Raw genomic sequence first — 18,016 nt, 5'->3', positions numbered from 1 at the left:
CAGTTGTTGGAGAACATTAATGCACATTTTTGACTCAGCCTCCTTGGTCCCTTCAAAATAAAATAGTGCTTTAGAGTTGTTTGCACTGACTGTTACTGTGTAGTGCATATAATGCTCTATTGTTATTTTTCTTATTGCCTCATATAAAATATCTGTAAGTACTTTATGGTTTGATTCATGAGCTCTGTTCAGCTACTTAGTATTTCCATTCATGTGGTTTGAAATCTTCCATACTCAATGCTTCATATGCCAGGTGCCATACATTCAGAATCTGCTACCTCAATGGCTTTGGAAAGCTTTCTGGGGGGGTTGCTTTAAGAGGTCCCTTAACCTTTTCCACCTATCCTATTTTAATGATTATTAATACTGAGATTTTGAGTTACCTGCTTTGGTGCTAATTTTATTTATTTTTGTTTTTACTAATATTTATTCATTTACCCTGCACTGGCAACTTTGATGTTTATTAAGCTTGGTCAACTTTGAATTATTTTATTATGCCTAGTTTTTTTAAGCAAATTAGCAAAATCACTTTATTTGATTATTTAGCTTGAAAGACTGGTCATAGAAAATATTTACATATAGAAACTAGCATTTAAAATAACCTATTTGACATACCCCACATAATTAAGTGAATCAGCACTCAAACTATACCTATTCAACAACTCAACTCAAACTATACCAACTCGACAACTCAGCTTGTAACTGCACCTTTTAACCCTTTCTCTGACACTGCACATCTCTCTACATCTTTTCTTGCTAACATTTTTTTCCTACGACTCTCCACCTCTCAAACTCAATTTGACTTTCCAGCTACAGCCTAAAGTACCACTAATGCCCAACTCTTACTTCACTCTACTATTACCTACTAACTGTTAGTCTGTCTCTAACAACTAACCGCCCCTTACTGAACATATAATTATCTTATCCAATGCTTTATAAGTAGAAATCATGAGATTTAGATACTGAATTACTATTGTTAATGTAGTATACTTAGATTATTTTATACTTCAAAGAATTATGAAATGTTTGACTTGCTGTACTGTATCAACTCGTTTACTATTTAACGTAGTTATTTCTTATCTTGTATTTACTTGTGTGTTTTGTGCAGCTTTTCTTCCTGGGCCTCTGCTGAAAATAGCTTTCGCTCAGACACTCCTGGTTAACAAATGTCAAATAAATAAATAATTCTCACCGGTTTAAATTCTGTGTGTACTTCCAAGAAGTATTCTACTTAAATAGGGCAACTAGAGTTATTAAAATATAATAAAAGATGAATTGTAAGATCATCTACATTGCCTGTAGGTATGTGTTATCTTGTGAAAGACACAAAGCAGAACTCTGTTACTGCTGTATTTCAAATATAGGAGAATGCCTAACACTGCTCTCCTACATACATTACAACATTAATGTTTTCCACACAGACCTGCAATTTATGGATCTCATTTGTGAAGTCCATTGTTTCAGCCCTTGTAATCATGTCACTCTGGCACTGCTTAAACAGATTAGTGAAGTACTAATCAGTATGTTTAAGTAAAGAATACACAAATATCACAACATTAATTTCCAGAGCTCAACCCTGCTCTTAATATTTACTGTCTGTGGTCTGTCTCTTCTGCTGTTGAGTACATATTCACTGGAAGTTAATATTAAATGAAAAAGTACACCATTAAGGTTCCGTACCAGGAGGAGCCAGGGTATGAATAACCTGTCCTGCACAGATCACCTTAAGGCCCAATCTCTGTACTCAGTCTCCTACAAGTTACTAAGAGTCAATCTATGCCTGGCATTTAAAACATCCTCAGATCCAGCTGTGATGGATCTCTTGCACATCTGCAAAACAAACAGCACCAGAAACCTATATCCAAGGAGATGAACTTTGTCTGCAACATAAATAAAACATGCTGGAGACAGAATAAGCTCAACATCTATGTGAAGAGTTCATCCCTGACCCTATTCAAACATGATCACTGAATGGGAAATCACAAATTCACCCTAGTCTGGCCCCCATTCTCTGAGGGACAAAGGTCAGCAGTAAGTAAATTAATCCCAAACTAACATACCCCAATAAACCTTAGTTAACTTCTTACTAACTTACCCCACCATACAGGCATCAAAGGAACTTGGGGACAAAATTGGGTTGAGTTGTACGGCTAGGCTTGTAAAGACCCTGGTGGTCATTAGCCTAGTATAAACTTATGAACCTATTCTTTAAAAGAATACATTTATGAGTACTTCTCTCCAGCTCCGTATTTGGTTACTCACTTCTTTGAATAAAGTCATATTTATTAAAGTGTGCAACAGTAGAGCTTCATTTATGGGCTCATTAGGAACATCTGCAACAGCTCTAATCCTGTTGCTACACTGCTTAATGTATTCACCTGTAATTTAACCATAGCATGCTTCAATAATAAGCCCTATAGATGTTTTGAAGTGCAGTTTAACATGAGAGACCAAACCATTTAATATTATATTATAAGCTCTAAACTATTAAACTAAGTATGGAATGTGATGGAAGACTCTTCAGAGATGAGATGAGGTGTGAGAAATTAAGGTTTAGTTACCTATGCAATATTGCCTTTTTGTCTAATAAGCCTGATCTTAATAAAGATGGAGTTCTTGAATACTTTACTCCCGTCATTTACTGAAATTCTGTCAGTGTCGGTTGTTGTTGTGTCTTTCGGCTTTTCCCGGTTAGGGGTCACCACAGCGAAACTCCGGTCTGCTAATGATTGGCAGTAGATTTTTTTTTTTTACATGTCGAGTTGCCAGCTCTGACGCACAACCTTCAACAAAGGTACGCCCATTAACGCAGGTCTCCACGCAGAAGACGCTCTAGCTGAGAATCGAACTGGACAGTGTCTTACTGTGAGGCGACAACACTATCGCAGCACCACCACCGCAGTAAATTCTGTCAGTGTCAGTACTACCTCAAAATAGTACAGCAGGTCATTTCTCTCATTTATACTGGCAGTCAGGTTATTCTGTTAGAAGCTACTCTAATGAAACCGATTTAGTCACGGACACTTTTTCTCTGTTTCTCAGGATTCCTTCATATGCATTTCTCTCTGGGTCTGGTAAATTAGAATATAAAATGGAATTACAACCTATGTACTTTCAAAACCAGACTTAATCAGATGGTAGATCATAAATTTAGAGAAGGGATAAGTGGAAATATTACTTTTACCAGGGTAACTAATAAACTTGCAATGCAAAGTGGTGTTGCAGATAAACTTCTTGATGACCCTTTGTAAGCATAAAACTTATGAACCTGTAAGAAAGGTGGCAAAAATTACCTGCAAAAGTTACCACCTTTAAAGTGAAGTCAACAAAATCTGTAAATCAGACCTGTAAAAAAACACAAGATTCACTTACAAATGAAAAAATAATAATAATAAAAGAGGCAGTCAGATGATGAAGGAAACTTTATAACTTAGACAAACTTTTAAATAGCTATCCAAATGCTGCTGTTTTAACAATATACTGCTAAATCAACAGTTGCATCATATTTATCTCTGAATATCATGATGCATCTCCCATTAAACTCAAGGCATAACATACAGCCATTTCAGACAATGGTACCTTTGGACTTGATGCTTATACATATACAGCAAGTGATCCGATATAGCATTTCTTTGGCTTCTAGGTTGCAAAAGAACATAAAAATGGTTAAATTCTTTAACAATGACATTCAGTTTTAGCAGCACACTAACTCCAAACAGAGTTAAAATAACTGAACAGGAAATTTAAACATATTTTGTAACATACTCAAAACATAATATATCTGTAAAGTGATCATAAATTAGAAAAGCCATCACCTGTAGCATCACTGCATAACCCATAAGAACTGCTATGGAATTTGGAGATTGAAGGCCAGCTGTTCTAGAACTGGTATACAGAAGCTCCTGCCACAGTAGCCAAAATGGGAGGTTACTCCAGTAAGCACTCAGGAAAGGGAGGATCAGTACAAATATTTAGATAAACTGTACTTTCCCCAAAGTCTCTTATTCTGCTGTGTTTCTTTAGGGCATTGCTCAAAACTGAAACATGTGTCTGGTTTTATGCATTAAGACTGGCAATGAGCAATGCAATCACAAGGTCGAACGTACCAAGAAAAATTTTGAAATAAATTACTTATGCACATTATACTGTGAGATTATAACATTCTTTTAAACATAAATGTGCAAAATAAATGTAAACTATAAATTAGCAAAACGTAATATCATTCAGGGCCTTCTTACTCTACCAGGTTACTATAATTCAACTGATGAAACCAGAGAGGGCAATAAAATCAGACTGGGCACTTGATAGCACCTTTAAATGATTTGCATAGAATAAGAACACGTCTGTAGTTGTCACATGTGATGTCACTGCCACTCGGCAACAATTATTCATCTTGGACATTTAATTTCCAGACCTGTATTTATCACAAATTAAAGCAGCACTAATTTAACATTACATTTTTTAAGCCCTATGATCTAACTCACAATCTTTAGAGAGCTGTTGTGAACAATATTCTTGTTGACTCCTTCAAATAACCTAGCCCTTCTAAGTTTTACAACTAAAAATTACGAAGGACACCTTAACAGCAAGTTGCATTCTCTTTCATGATTTCCTAATTTTACACTGGTTATCACTGTAGTTACCATTTTTTCTTAATAAAACCCAGCAACAAATGATTCAGTAAAAAAACATGCATTCAGGTCATAGTTCATATAAACCAATGTAGCTCTGGAAAGAAATGCTTGTTGGTGGTGGCTTCCATGCACCTATCTCATCTGTTGGACCAGCTGTTGTTGTGGCCCCCATAGGCATTGTATGGCAGTGGGTACACAGTAGATGTTGGGTTTATCCAACGATTCTCCCTGGATCGAGCCTCCTGATGCTCTTTCTGCTCCTCATACTTTGAAAAAAGCTTCTGCAGTTCTTCCTGGTCATTGAATGGGTTCCTACCATATTGACTCTGCAGCCAATCTCGGTACTGGGGATAAAAAGAAAACAGAAATGTAACAGCAATTACTATAATAAATGGGTTAAGGAACGTGTTACATCTCTTATCTTGTTTATTTACTCAGGAATATACTTCTTCCAAATGAGCTTTATTAAACATAATTACATACTAGAGGAAAGAAAGGAATTCACCTTGGAAAATGGGTATAAATTATAAATCCACAGCTTAACAGTAAACATAAAACAGATGCAAAAATGAAACATTTCAATTATTGTCAGAAAATAAGCAAAACTGTTCTTTTTGGTAGCGAAAGATGTACCTTCCTAACTGAAATTAAGGCAGTTCAAACCGTCACATATCTAAGACTGATACTGGATCAGTGCTTCATCTATCCTGTTCGTGTAAGCAAAGTGGACAAAAAGAAACAAACAAAAAAAAAACATAAGGAAATCTGCTATATGCTAAAAGCTCCCTCTCACATATAACAATTGACTTGTAGCCAAAGAATTACTGCTATATGCCCTCTTCTAAAGGGGTATGCTTCTTACTCCTTCAAAAGAACATGGTGTTTACATGCATTCACTCTTCTACCACAGGATATCAATACCAGAAGTCAATGCATAGGCTGTAAATCATCATTAGAAACAAAATGGAGTGATAAAATGACCCAAATTCCAACAATATCTCTGTCAGTTCCAGCTCAAGGCTACCTAGAGACTTCTGCACAATTTTTGCAGACATTCAAGGAACTTTCCTTTTACTAATAGATTCATAGGTAGGTACTAGGCTATCTGCCTGAGGGCATTTATAAGCCTAGCCAGAGTGTGTCGGCTTTTGCCGCCCCATTGATTAATTAACTGAGCCTCTGTCAAGCAGAGCCAATGAAGTGATCCCAGGGGTGTACTTTCTGTTACCCATCCACTCGTCAAGGCTTCTCTTGAAGAGTGTTAGTGAGGGGCTCTGCCTAATTTAGTTAGGAATTTTGTTCCAAAGCATAGGGAGTCTCTGTGACAGGAATCTAACCCTCCAGCATGTTCTACTTATTGTTGTGGCGAGGTTTAGCTCATTAGAGCGCTTGGCTTGCAGTGACTTGGATTTCTTTAGGTGGAGCATGTCCCTCAATTCTGAGTTGGACATGGCTTTGTAAGTCAGGCAGAGGTCACCTCTGCGTAAGCGATATGCCACTGAGTACAGCTGGAGTTTTTTCAGTCGGGCTGCATAGCACACATGTTTGAGGCCAGTAATCCTCTTGGTGAGGTGCTTTTGTGGTCTTTCAAGCTATTGGAAGTGTCTTGTGAGGTACATCCCAAATGGGGCATTGTACTCTATGATGGGTCTGCTGAGTGACGAGTAGAGGTGCACTATAACCTCTTTATTTCTAGATGTGAACCCCTTAGTAATTAGATGGGCCACATAGAAGGATTTCCTAGCTACTTTGGCAATATGATTGTCAAAGGAGAGATTACTATCTACCTGGGTCCCCACACCTCTTATTACCTCTTCTGTATTAAGGGGGCTGCTGCCTATGTGGTAATTCATGGGTGTTTTGTTTTTCCCAAATGGGATGACTATGCATTGTTTTGACATTTAGCTTGAGGCCATGACTTTGACACCAGGTGTCTGTTTCAGTAAGGCCTTTTTGGAGGATGTCCGTGTCAGCCGGAGAGTCATTTATGACTCCCAGTTTGCAGTCATCGGTGAACTTGGTTAGCCATAGTCCTCCTGTGTTTGCCTGTACTTCTGAGAAATATATGCCGAACAGTAGGGGTCTCAGAACTGAGATTTGCGGGACAACACTTGTGACTGGTTTAGAGTGAGACCTGGAGCCCACTATTCTTACTGTGTGAGTTCTGGCTGTAAGCCAGTTGGCAACCCATCTTGTGACGTAGGGGTTTATGTTCAGGCTGGTGAGTGAGGAATGGTGTCGAATGCCTTGGCGAGATCAAGGTAGGCTGTGTGAGCCACCTTTTCCTCGTCTATGGCCTTGGTAACTGTCTCGAAGAAGTCAACCAGGTTTAGTAGGCATGATCTGCCCTTAAAGCCGAAATGGGTCGGGTCAAGTGTTTGGAGGTTCCCAATGTCTTTGTTAATGAGTTCCATGATGATGCACTCCATAGCCTTGCAGACCAGGCTAGTCAGGCTTATGGGGCAATAGTTACCAGGGTCAGTTGTGGCTCCTCCTTTGTGGAGCAGAATAACCATTGCTGTGCGCCATTCTATGGGCATGTAGCCTGTGGAGAGGCTGAGGTTGAACAGCGTGTTTAGGTGGGGGGTTAGTTCATTCTGTAGTTGATGCAAGACGCAGCCTGGGACATCATCTGGCCCCATTGATGCTGTGTTTTTGGCTTTTGAAAGGGCTGTTTTCACCTGTGCTTCTGTGATTTCCAGGACAATACACTTTTCCAGTATTGTTGTGGGCCCTTTTGAAGGTGAGAGGAAGGTAAGTTTGCACTGTATCTATCTGCCAGTATATTGGCAATATCAGTAGGTTCAGTATATTTTGTGCTATTTTGCACCATCTCAGAGCATATCTGAGTTGCCACTTAGATTTTTAATATAGCTAAAGAAGGCTTTGTGGTTATATTTTGAGTCCTTGGCTATTTTTCTTTCGAAGTTAGCCTTGGATGATCTTATGAGAAACCTTAGTTTCTTACTGATACTGATCAGGGATGTCTTTCCTTCTTGGGATTTGCTTTTTTTCTGAACTAGTTTTCTCCTTTTGTTGTATAACCTGTTTATGGCAGCGGTCCACCAGACTGGTTTCCTTCTCTTAGGGGAGTGAGTCTTGGTTTTGCTAGGGATGGCACGATCCATGCAGCCTTGTAGGTGCTCATAGAGTGCAATTGTAAAGGATTCTGCATCTTAGGCAGTGTTATCCTTTAGCGTGGGGGCTGTGAAACTTACCACCTCTGACTTAAGGTGAAGTTTGCTTTAGAAAAGTTTTTCACTGTGGTTTCCTTGGTTGGGGGTGGTGGTGTGGTGTGGACATCCAGGGTGATTAGTTTATGGTCTGATCTAACCAGTGACTGGCTGACCTCTGGTACGGAGCACCTGTCATCCAGGTTGATGATGACCAGGTCCAATATGCTGTGGCCTCTGGTAGGGGAGTTTACCAGCTGATCCAGGGCATTTGAGTTGATAAATTCCAGGAAGTGCTGAGCCTGGGAGTTTGTACTCAAGTAGTTTTCTCAGTTAATGGTAGGGTAATTGAAATCTCCCAAGATCAGGGTGGTCGGTAGGGCCTTCATGTCTTCCAGTGTCTCCAGAAAGGCAGAGTGGTGGTCCTGGGTCATGGAGGGTGATCTGTAGCAGGCCACAATTTGCACTGCAGATTTACCCGATGTTAGTTGCACATGGATGATCTCAGAGACATCATGCTGCGCCACTAACCTGGAGGTATGGGTATCCTTGATGAATATGGATACAACCCCTCCTTTTGTGTTTTGGTCCGTGTTCTGTGGCCAAAATGTGTGGTATGAGTTGTAGCCCAGTAGCATCCCAATAAGAGGGTGCACATTCTCACCATCCCTAAAACCTGTAAGGCAGTCAGAATCACAGCGTGCCTGGCATCTGCCCCTTAGCAGAGCCACCAAAATAAACACCCCCCCAAAAGTTTTTAGAACAAGACTTAAATTGTATCTGCTGCAGGACAGTAAATGTGTTTACAATGAGATGATGTATCTGACCTCTGAGGCAACACCATTGCCTCTAAAGAAAAAGTAAAAATACCTAGGGATTCATTTAGACCCCTATCTCACCTTCCAAAAGCACAGTGAAATTATTTTTAAAAAGTTGTCATTTGACTTAAATTGGCACACAAATCTGAAAGCCACTCAATCCAAAATATCACCAGCTCTACTGCAAAAAAGTATTTTTTGACACTCAAAACTATGCCCTGCACCCCATTATTCATTTCACAGTGCTAACATCTTTCAAAACAGCAAATCAAACCCATTGTTTTATTAAGTTAATAGGCCAATGCATTCACCTCCTTTCCCTCCACTCCTTGACAAACGTCCTATCCATTACTAAAAGAGACACTTTCATCTTCTCCACAACCTACACACATTTTCAAATTCCAATTCCCATCCTCTCATAGCCAGCAAACACTTTACTCATTCCAGTCACTATCCGCTCTGGCTTCATGCTCCTGGCACTATTTCTCTTCCTCTTCAAAAAACCTTCCTTTATCCTCAATGCCGGAGTAGGATCATTTTACAAAATGGGTCACAGCAGAATGAAATACTATTTCTGTTTAAATCTGCAGTGCATCCAAGCTTATAGCTTTTTAGAAACTTACTTTGTGAGATATTTATTCACAAAATGCCAATGCAAATGTTCTTCACTTAACTCACCCTAGTCCACAATCACTCCTTTGCTCATCCACTCTCCATTCTTTCCTTTCCTTGAATGTCTTTAGATTATTTGAAAATAAAAGATGTCAAATGTAATCTCATTTTGTCAAATCCAGTTCATTATTGTTAACCTCTGCTTCTATGGAGCAAATCTGAAAGCTGAAATTGCTCTTAAATTTGTGCTTAACTGACTTTATTACACATGTTCTAAATACGGGGCTGTAATTGCTCTCATTTCATATATGTAACTCTTTTTTGCCTTTATATATTAACTGTTCCTTACAGATGAATGTAACAGATCAATGAACTTTATTGCCATTGTCTTGTACTGAAGTGTAAATTATTACTTTTATATTGTCACCATTACCTGTGGTCTAGGTCATGGCTTAAAAAAAATGTTGTTTGGCAGCCTACTCACTCAGTTATCAACTATGAAGTAAAATAAATTATAAAGTACTATCTCACCTCTGTCAATAGATAAAGTTTTAGCTGGAAGTTTAGATGCTGTTACCATTAGTTATCTACTGCCTGTTAGCACTTGTGATGCTCTGTTAAACAATGTAGTACTCTCTTATCCAGCAAATCGGTTGTATACTATCACAGTGTAAAAACAAGAAAAAATCTGAAATCCATTCAGCCATTCCTGCAAACCAAAACTTTATTACACACACAGTGAGCACTTTTGTCTGTTCACACTCAGACTAATGTCTCATCTAAGACTGTCACAGTGTATATAACCCTGCAGTGCCGGACTGCATAAGTCTCACATGCAATTATACTAAAGCTCTATTAAGCTGCTTCAATTTCCTAAATTCTGTCATACCATATCATACATCATTACTCACTATTTCTACTGTGTGCCCCAGGATTCTTTCTACCTGCAAATCCTTGTATTTATTAATTGTGGAGCTTTTCTCCCTGGGCCTCCGCTGAATTTCTGGCCCAGCCAAACTTTCCTGGTAAACAAATGTCAAATAAATAAACAAATAAATGATTTACTTTTGTTCACCAAGTTAGTCACACTAAGTTTGTAGTCTGTTTTCGGGGAGATCCAAAATGGTGTTTAGGCAAACAGGGGAACAGCCCTGCTCATGTTTCAGATGTCATCAGATATTTTACAGCCACCTAAGCTACCACCAACTCAGACAGGTGTGTCCTTGCTCTGACATCTCATGTGAAGGATGGCACATCAGGAGTGTAATAACTTCTGCCTCCCATGCTCCAATAAAATTGTAAAGCACCGGAAAACATATCCAAGGACATATTGTGAGAACAGAATCCACAGCCTTCTAATCTTCCAGATATCAAAAAGTTGATTTATTGACAGTATGTGACACTACACTGATAATACTACTTAGTTACCTAAACTATAAATTCTACTGCATTGCTATGAGCAGAGTTATTACTTACCGTTACTATCTGGTTCTTTACAAAGCCAGTTACCTTACTGATATATTGCTTTTCGCAAACCTATTACACACTATAACTGTTTCTAATAATGCTTAAAGGATTGGTAACTAGCTTCTAGTATAAAATGCCAAATGCAAAGTCGGTCATATTGTTCTCAAATATTACTTTATATAACTACAATATATTTGAGATTGTGGCATCCTGGTGCACAGTTAGTGCTGATACCCCCACAGCTTTTATTTCTCCCGTTTGGTTCCAGACCAGGGCACTTTCTGTACATAGTTTGCATGCCTTCCATGCGTCTCTCTGAGGTTTTCCTGAAAGCTCATTTTTCCTCCCATTGGTGAATGGTAATCCTCTAAACTTTCCATACATGTTAATGCAGTGTGTGAATGTGTGTACATGTGATGGACTTGCACTGCATCCAGGATTAGAATGTTAGCATTAGTTTTTTGCTTTATATTCACTATCAAATTTTGTAAGCTCTGGTTCCCTATGGCCTGAAATCCCTGAAGCACATATTGGAAAATATTAAAGAATAAATTAATGATTTTTTTGTTGTTGTTGTTGTTAATTCACTAGTGATTCACTCTTGCTTGTTCTTTCTCCTCAAACAAATAAAGTTTCACCACAAACTGATAATTCCAAAAAGAAATATATTATTACGTAGTTAATTGATAATGCGGTTGGGTTAGCCTATATAAAAGGCTGTAAAGATATTGTTTGTACATTCTGATGAAGTCCTTTGCAACAGGATAAAAACGCTCAATGTGCAAATAGTGAATTAATAAGAGTGTGGGATTTTTAGCTTCCTGCACGTTTTTCTTTTTTTGCTTGTTTTTTGTTCTTTCTCCTGAAAAATTGACTCTGGTACAACGAGACTGATCAAATAACCAATTAAACAAATGAAGAAACACTTTTATACTACAACTAAGATGTGTACCTAGAAGTTAAAAATCATACAAATGACCTAGAGAAAACAAACTGCTCTTGACTAGTGACAAGGGAAGTGAAAGCACACTGCCTTTAAAATTGCAGGCTTACTTTGAAGAGACACAAAGGTTTCATTGTCACAGCTGAGACTGGAATGGCAGGTAAAGTAAAAGCCTAAGAATATTCTTATTTCTTAAAAAAATAAATAAATAATGTAAACTTTCTGCAGACGACAGAAAAGGCTTATTACATTGTATGTAAAATAATGCTGAGAGAACAAATCTGTAATGTCTTTAATATAATTAACTGACTACAGAGTCTGAAAGCATGCAGTAATTCTAAGTACTGTCATTCTAACTGAATGAAAAAAAGATATTACAAGACAGCAGAAAATTTTAATCTAATCTTCTGGAGATATACATTGTGTGAAAGATTTAGTTAAATAAGCAATAGGACCTTAGCATCACCAGCCCAAGAGAAGATGTTAATGTTAGAACAAGATTAAAAAACAGGAATAACTACTTATATTGGAAGGAGGTTTGCACTGCAAAGTATATGTAGATATAATATAAATATATAACATTTCTGTTTCTGACAATATTTGTCCTTTACATCTATACTGATGGCAGCATTGTGAATGCCTGTAAAAAAGAATGTTCCTTGAGTAGTACTGGTAGGTCCTTAACTGTGGGAGTTGTAGGCTGCTTTTCCATTTTACAGTAATTATTTTCTTAGTTATAAGTAAGAGAGTAGTAAAATGCCGAAGGGTGCTTTTTCGGCTAAATCTATTGGTTGGTTGAAAGATGCCAGGTAAGACTATAGTGGGTTACAGATTTAAAACATATGTTTCCAGAAGCCTGCATTTCCAGCATTTTTAAGTTGTGGTGTGAACCATTACTGCTAGTTTACCGGTTTTTAAAAAGTGGCTTTAAGACACCGGCAGCTTAAACATATATCCAGGAAGATGATTAAAACCTTTCTAGTCAAATAAGACACTTTCTCTGAGAAATAGAACTGTTCTGTACATCATCTCCTTTTGACAGTGGTAAATTACAAGGATTCTGACTAGTTGCTAAGTTAGCTTTGTATCTTTTGAGTAACAGCCACTTACTAATTTTCACTCACTTGACTTCCACAATTAAATTATCCAAGTGAACTGTTTCTTTATTCGGGATGTTATTTTGTGAGACAATACACTTTGTGCATAACAGTAACTGAATAAACAGAAGCCAGTTAACACATTTTCCCTTTATGAATGACCACCTAGAATTGTAGCTCTCTAGTACAAGGTAAGTTTTCTAGCCTATTATTTATAGCTGGTCTGCATCTAAAACCCCTTTTGTTTTAGTTACAAATTTAAAAAATGGACATTGGACTCTACAATATTGGTTTTAAGCATAAACCTTAACTTCTAAATAGTTGCTCGAGTGGAGGAAATCACTCTTTCAAAAGAAATTACATTAGCCTGCTAGAAATTACAGGAAAAATAAGTCTAGAGGATTTGTTAGCTAGTTTTTTTTTTTGTTTTGTTTTGACAAATAGCTACATTTAAGTGGGTATCCAATAAAATACTGCTCATAAATGAGCTGTTAATCATTACTGATGCAGATTCTGCGAAGCTAGGCTATCACCTGCCCACCTCACTTTCCTTTTTTGTGCATTTTGGACAGATTTTCACATTTCCATATGAATCTTCTAATGGCATTCTGCAAGCTTTTTTTTTTTTTTTTTTGTTAATCATGAGAAATAAAGGGAACATTGCAATATGATGGTCTAGAATGCTTAAATTCCAGGGTTGCAGCTGGAAAAGTCCACAAGTATTAGTTCTCTTACCCAGTTACTACATGGATGAATTAAACAATGAATGAATGAAGTGCAATGTTGTGGAACAATCTGAAATGCATCCCCCTTTGAAGTGAAAATTAAAATCTTGTGGAGTTATGAGTTCAAATTATTTACAATACTGCTGTAATATTTGATTATTGTTTTTGACCATGGTGACATGGAAAACAAAAGGGTACCACATGAAGTAAGTGAATGTGAGGGACTAACGTGGATGGGTGCTTATATTGGTGGAGGACAATGACTACTTACTTGTAACAAAACAGCTGGGTCACTCATTTTCCTTCACTGACTGTCTCAGTTCTCACTCATACCAGCCATTTTATTGACTATATACACCCTTAGACTTCCAGCTGAGTTTAATAAGGCCATTATTAGTTTAAATGGAGTCCTAGACAAAAAAAAACACTCCATGATGCCCCCCCCCCGATTCGCACAGTTTTCCCTCATCCCATTTCCTCCCATCCCGGCTACCAAACGCAATCCACTTTATCTTACTCTTCAGCTTTTCTCCCATAGTTTCACCAAATCGTAACTGGTGAAGACTACACTGCTACAACAGTGGAGAAACAGAACAATCTGGAAGTACTGTGGCCACTACACCTGAGAAGCCATAGTGTTCCAGATGCTCTGAAGCACCTGAACAAAAATCATGAGTAATGAAAGAAATTCAGTCTTGTTTTTTTTTCTTTCAAGGAAAAATGCACTATCAGAAACTTAATGCTTGAATAAGACTGAACAGCAGTCCCCAAAAAATTAGAAGACAAATGCTTATAATGATTCATAAATCATATCTTTAGCAGTGTCTACATCCCTACATCACAAAAATGTGAGTCATCTTCTATGTACCCCCCTGCTGTTAGACATCAATGAAATTTAAAATCATATTACCAAAGGCAAGTTGCCACTCTCACAAATACATAGACAATGCCTCCTTATCTGTACCCACTAAAGACAGTCACCTTCTGTACATTTTAGATGCTAGACTAGATGAAAGTAATAGAAGAGATGGCCATAACAACATATAGTAACATATTTCAACTGTCAGTTATATACACACAGCATGTCTGCTTACCTCTGCCCACAAAAGTTAATAACCTCGATACACATCTGATGCCTGACAGTAAGGAAAGTGAAAACCTAATTATAACAGTAATGTAGTCCACCTTGTTTCACCTAGTCAGTAAAATATCCCTAAACAATCTATACTGACCTTTTTGTGCATACTTCTGATGTTTGGCTGTGAGGAAAGTGAAAGAAAAAATGACTACCCTGTCCTCTGCAATGATTCAAGCCACAGAGACCTTCTGTGCACACATCTGAGCAAGGTTAGTTTTATACTAAGTGGTTACCAGGGCACAGGCTGAGTATGGGGTCTTCCTAGTAAGCTTGTGTCAAAATATCCTTTTACTGCTGGGGGATGGTCTAGGAGCTGGATGGCCCCAAAAATATCTGGGAGTAGAGATGTTCTTTGCTGGATTTTATGCCTTATTTAAGAAAGATGATTACTTATTTTACTGATAGCCAGAGGAATTGTGTGTTCCCCCCAATATTGTGTGTCCACAGATAAAACTGATATTTTTTTACATGCTCACACATATCGACATTGTCCCTGATAAGCAAGGTCTATCACAATACACATACCAACACAAATGCATACCTATTGGCAAACTGGATGAATGCCAATTCTCCTAGAAAATATTTTTGGGGTGTCAGAGAAAACCAGAGCAATTGAATAAAGTCTACACAAAGATGTGTAGACTCCACACAGAAGGTATCACAACCAAGAACTCAACCAAAGCATTAAGTGCTCTGATTTGAAAAAAAACTACTCCCTGTGCCACTGTGGCAATGGGGTTACCACCTGTCCCACTTTGCGAGGGACAGTCCCTCTTTGGGCAGTTGTGTCCTGCAAAAAATGTGAAAAAATGGCAAATGTCCTGAGATTTTAGGACAAAATTATTTTCTATATTTTATGTAATAGTTGCATAAAACAGTTATTCTGTATCTGAAACACCTAAATGTTATAAGAAACAGAATAAGGAACTAAAATGCTACAAGAATAAACTTTTATTCAGGCAAAAAACTGAAATTATGCCCTTTGTACTGGCCGTGGGTATGTTTTGCCCTGCAAAATCTGATGTTTGTAGCACAAATGTCCCCCTTTGGGCATTTGGAAAGGTGGCAACCCTATGTGGCAATGATTAGTTCCTATCATACATCCTGCCCAGTCCAGCAAAGATAACCTTTATTATGTGGAATGCTAATGTCTAACTGTGGTGGAAAGTGAATATGATTATTGTCATAATGTACACTGTATGACTGCAACTTCTCACATACAATCATATTTACCCATAATCAACCAATACCAATTACAGCTACTTCACTGGTTGTGCAAACCTCAGATGTCTTGAGATGTTTAATGCCCAAAGTATTACAGCTTACTTCACATAAATTCAAACTACTTGACTGTTTAAATTGATCACAGCAGCATGTTACTCATTCTCATCCTCATATAGTTCTCTGTAGCAAGTGGTACAGCAATTTGTTGACTGTGTACAGCTCAGATGCCCAAGTATGATAAAAAAAATAATGGCCTCAGAAATGTATTTCAGCTTTTACACTAACAGTGAGAAAATAATTCCAACTTGCTTCAGGCAAATACACACTGGAGTGGCAAAGCCAGAACAATGATTGTTTAACTTTACCAAATCACAGCCATACAAGTCACCTTCAACTACAAACAGCTCCTTGTACTAGTAATTAAAACTGCTGTTGACTATGCACACTTCACATGTCTGACTGTATTAAAAATGGTCACATTAATGCATTTCAACTGGGTTTTGTGGAAACAGTACTTGCAGTACAGTATTCTAATTTACATCATGAAAATACACATTAATCCTGAAAAATCATACTAAGCACTGCTCAACTTGTTTGAACAAATGATAACAGTTTCAGATTAATTTTTATTCAAGAGCAGCTACCATACCCAAAATTAACTGGGATTTTGTTGACTGTAAAGCTTCACATATAATAATAATTATCCACAGTTTGTGTCTTTCGGCTTTTTCCAAGTTAGGGGTCACCACAGCAGAACTCTGGTCCGCTAATGATTGGCAGTTGATTTTTACCGGCTTGCCAGGCCAGACGCATAACCTTCAACTAAGGTATGCCCATTCACGCATGTCTCCACGCAGAAGACGCTCTAGCTGAGATTCGAACCGGACAGCGTCTTACTGTGAGGCGACAACGCTACCGCAGCACCACCACCGACACCTTAGATATCTGTAATCAAAATAATGAAAAAAAAATAGATAAATAATGCTCACAGTAATATATTTTATCTTGCCACTGTCAGAGGCATGCAGTCAACCCATTATGAACTCACTTAGTGTCTATCAATGATAGCAATTTGCCTCAAATATTTGACTGAAATCAAATGAATAAACACATAAGTAATGGAAAAAGTATGGCATTTCAGTATGTTGCTGTCAGAACTATACAGCACAACTGACTGCAACTCCATGCATACAGAGATATAACAAAGAAACAGACACACAAAGATGCACACAAAATTGACAATCAGTTATAACCACTCTTATGACTGCTTATACTGCAGATGTCTGATTGAGATTAAATTAATTAATAAATACATAAATAATGGCCATGCAAATGTATTTCAATTTACTGTTAGACCCATACAATGTACCCAATGCATATACTACTATACATATACACACACACAAAGACTTAACATTTTTGATTTAAAAAAATGGCTCCCAAACTCATACCATCGTGCCTATTTATTCTTTCACTTTCATTCATGCTCAAGCAGCTTCAATCATTTGAGGTAGCCTAAGGTGATAGGAAATATATTTTTGCTACTCAGTACAGCAGTCTGGCCAGCCATCTATTATGCACTGTTTCTGTCCATCTAAAAATAGCTGTAAGACCTGTTATACAGCTTAATTCCCTGATTCTCCATTTAGGGCAAGTCTAATGCTAGGTTGTTTAAAAAAAAAAAAAACAGCCCAACCAAATAAGCCAATCTCTTGTTTCTTAACAGAAAATCGAACTGGTAGCATGCATTGGGTTCTAAGTCACTAAAACAGGACAGCTGACCATTTCTTAAATAAGAATTAAAAATATGCTTGACAGTTGTATTTACATGGGGTAGCTACAGCCCAACAAGTATTACAAGCTGCCCTTTATGACATGTGAAGTATAATAAATGTGGGTTTCGTTTATCTGTAGTTGTTCTTTTGCCAACTAAATGGACATTCTTCTTTTACCTAAGTGAAGAAAAATTCAGAAACCTCAGCTGAGCTATACTGATTTTTAAATTAAACAGAAATACTGCTAAATCATCTGCAGAGGACCAAACTGTGACAACTACTTACATATATAAAATTAGAATTCATAATTATTTAAGGACTTGCTTCAGAGATTTCTAAGCACATGGCAAAACAAGGGTAACACACTACACTGCCAAGTGTGTCTGCTTAGATGAAAGACACTTTGGCCT

General features: G+C 37.7%; 1 protein-coding gene across 1 annotated transcript in view; it reads right to left on the bottom strand.

Moving 5' to 3' along the window:
- Window positions 1–3,404: 3,404 nt before the first annotated feature.
- LOC122810237 (dual specificity protein phosphatase 22-A-like) overlaps window positions 3,405–18,016 on the bottom strand; it is a 1,755,472-nt gene continuing 1,740,860 nt past the window's right edge. The window contains exon 7 of the mRNA XM_044081759.1: window positions 3,405–4,978. Within this exon, the coding sequence (XP_043937694.1) occupies window positions 4,772–4,978 (207 nt within the window). The 3' untranslated portion in view covers window positions 3,405–4,771. The remainder of the gene's footprint in view (window positions 4,979–18,016) is intronic.

This window comes from Protopterus annectens, chromosome 8.part1, assembly GCF_019279795.1.
Source record: "Protopterus annectens isolate FY-2018-M chromosome 8.part1, PAN1.0, whole genome shotgun sequence".
Classification (NCBI taxonomy): domain Eukaryota; kingdom Metazoa; phylum Chordata; order Ceratodontiformes; family Protopteridae; genus Protopterus; species Protopterus annectens.
This window is presented reverse-complemented; position numbering and strand designations above follow the sequence as displayed.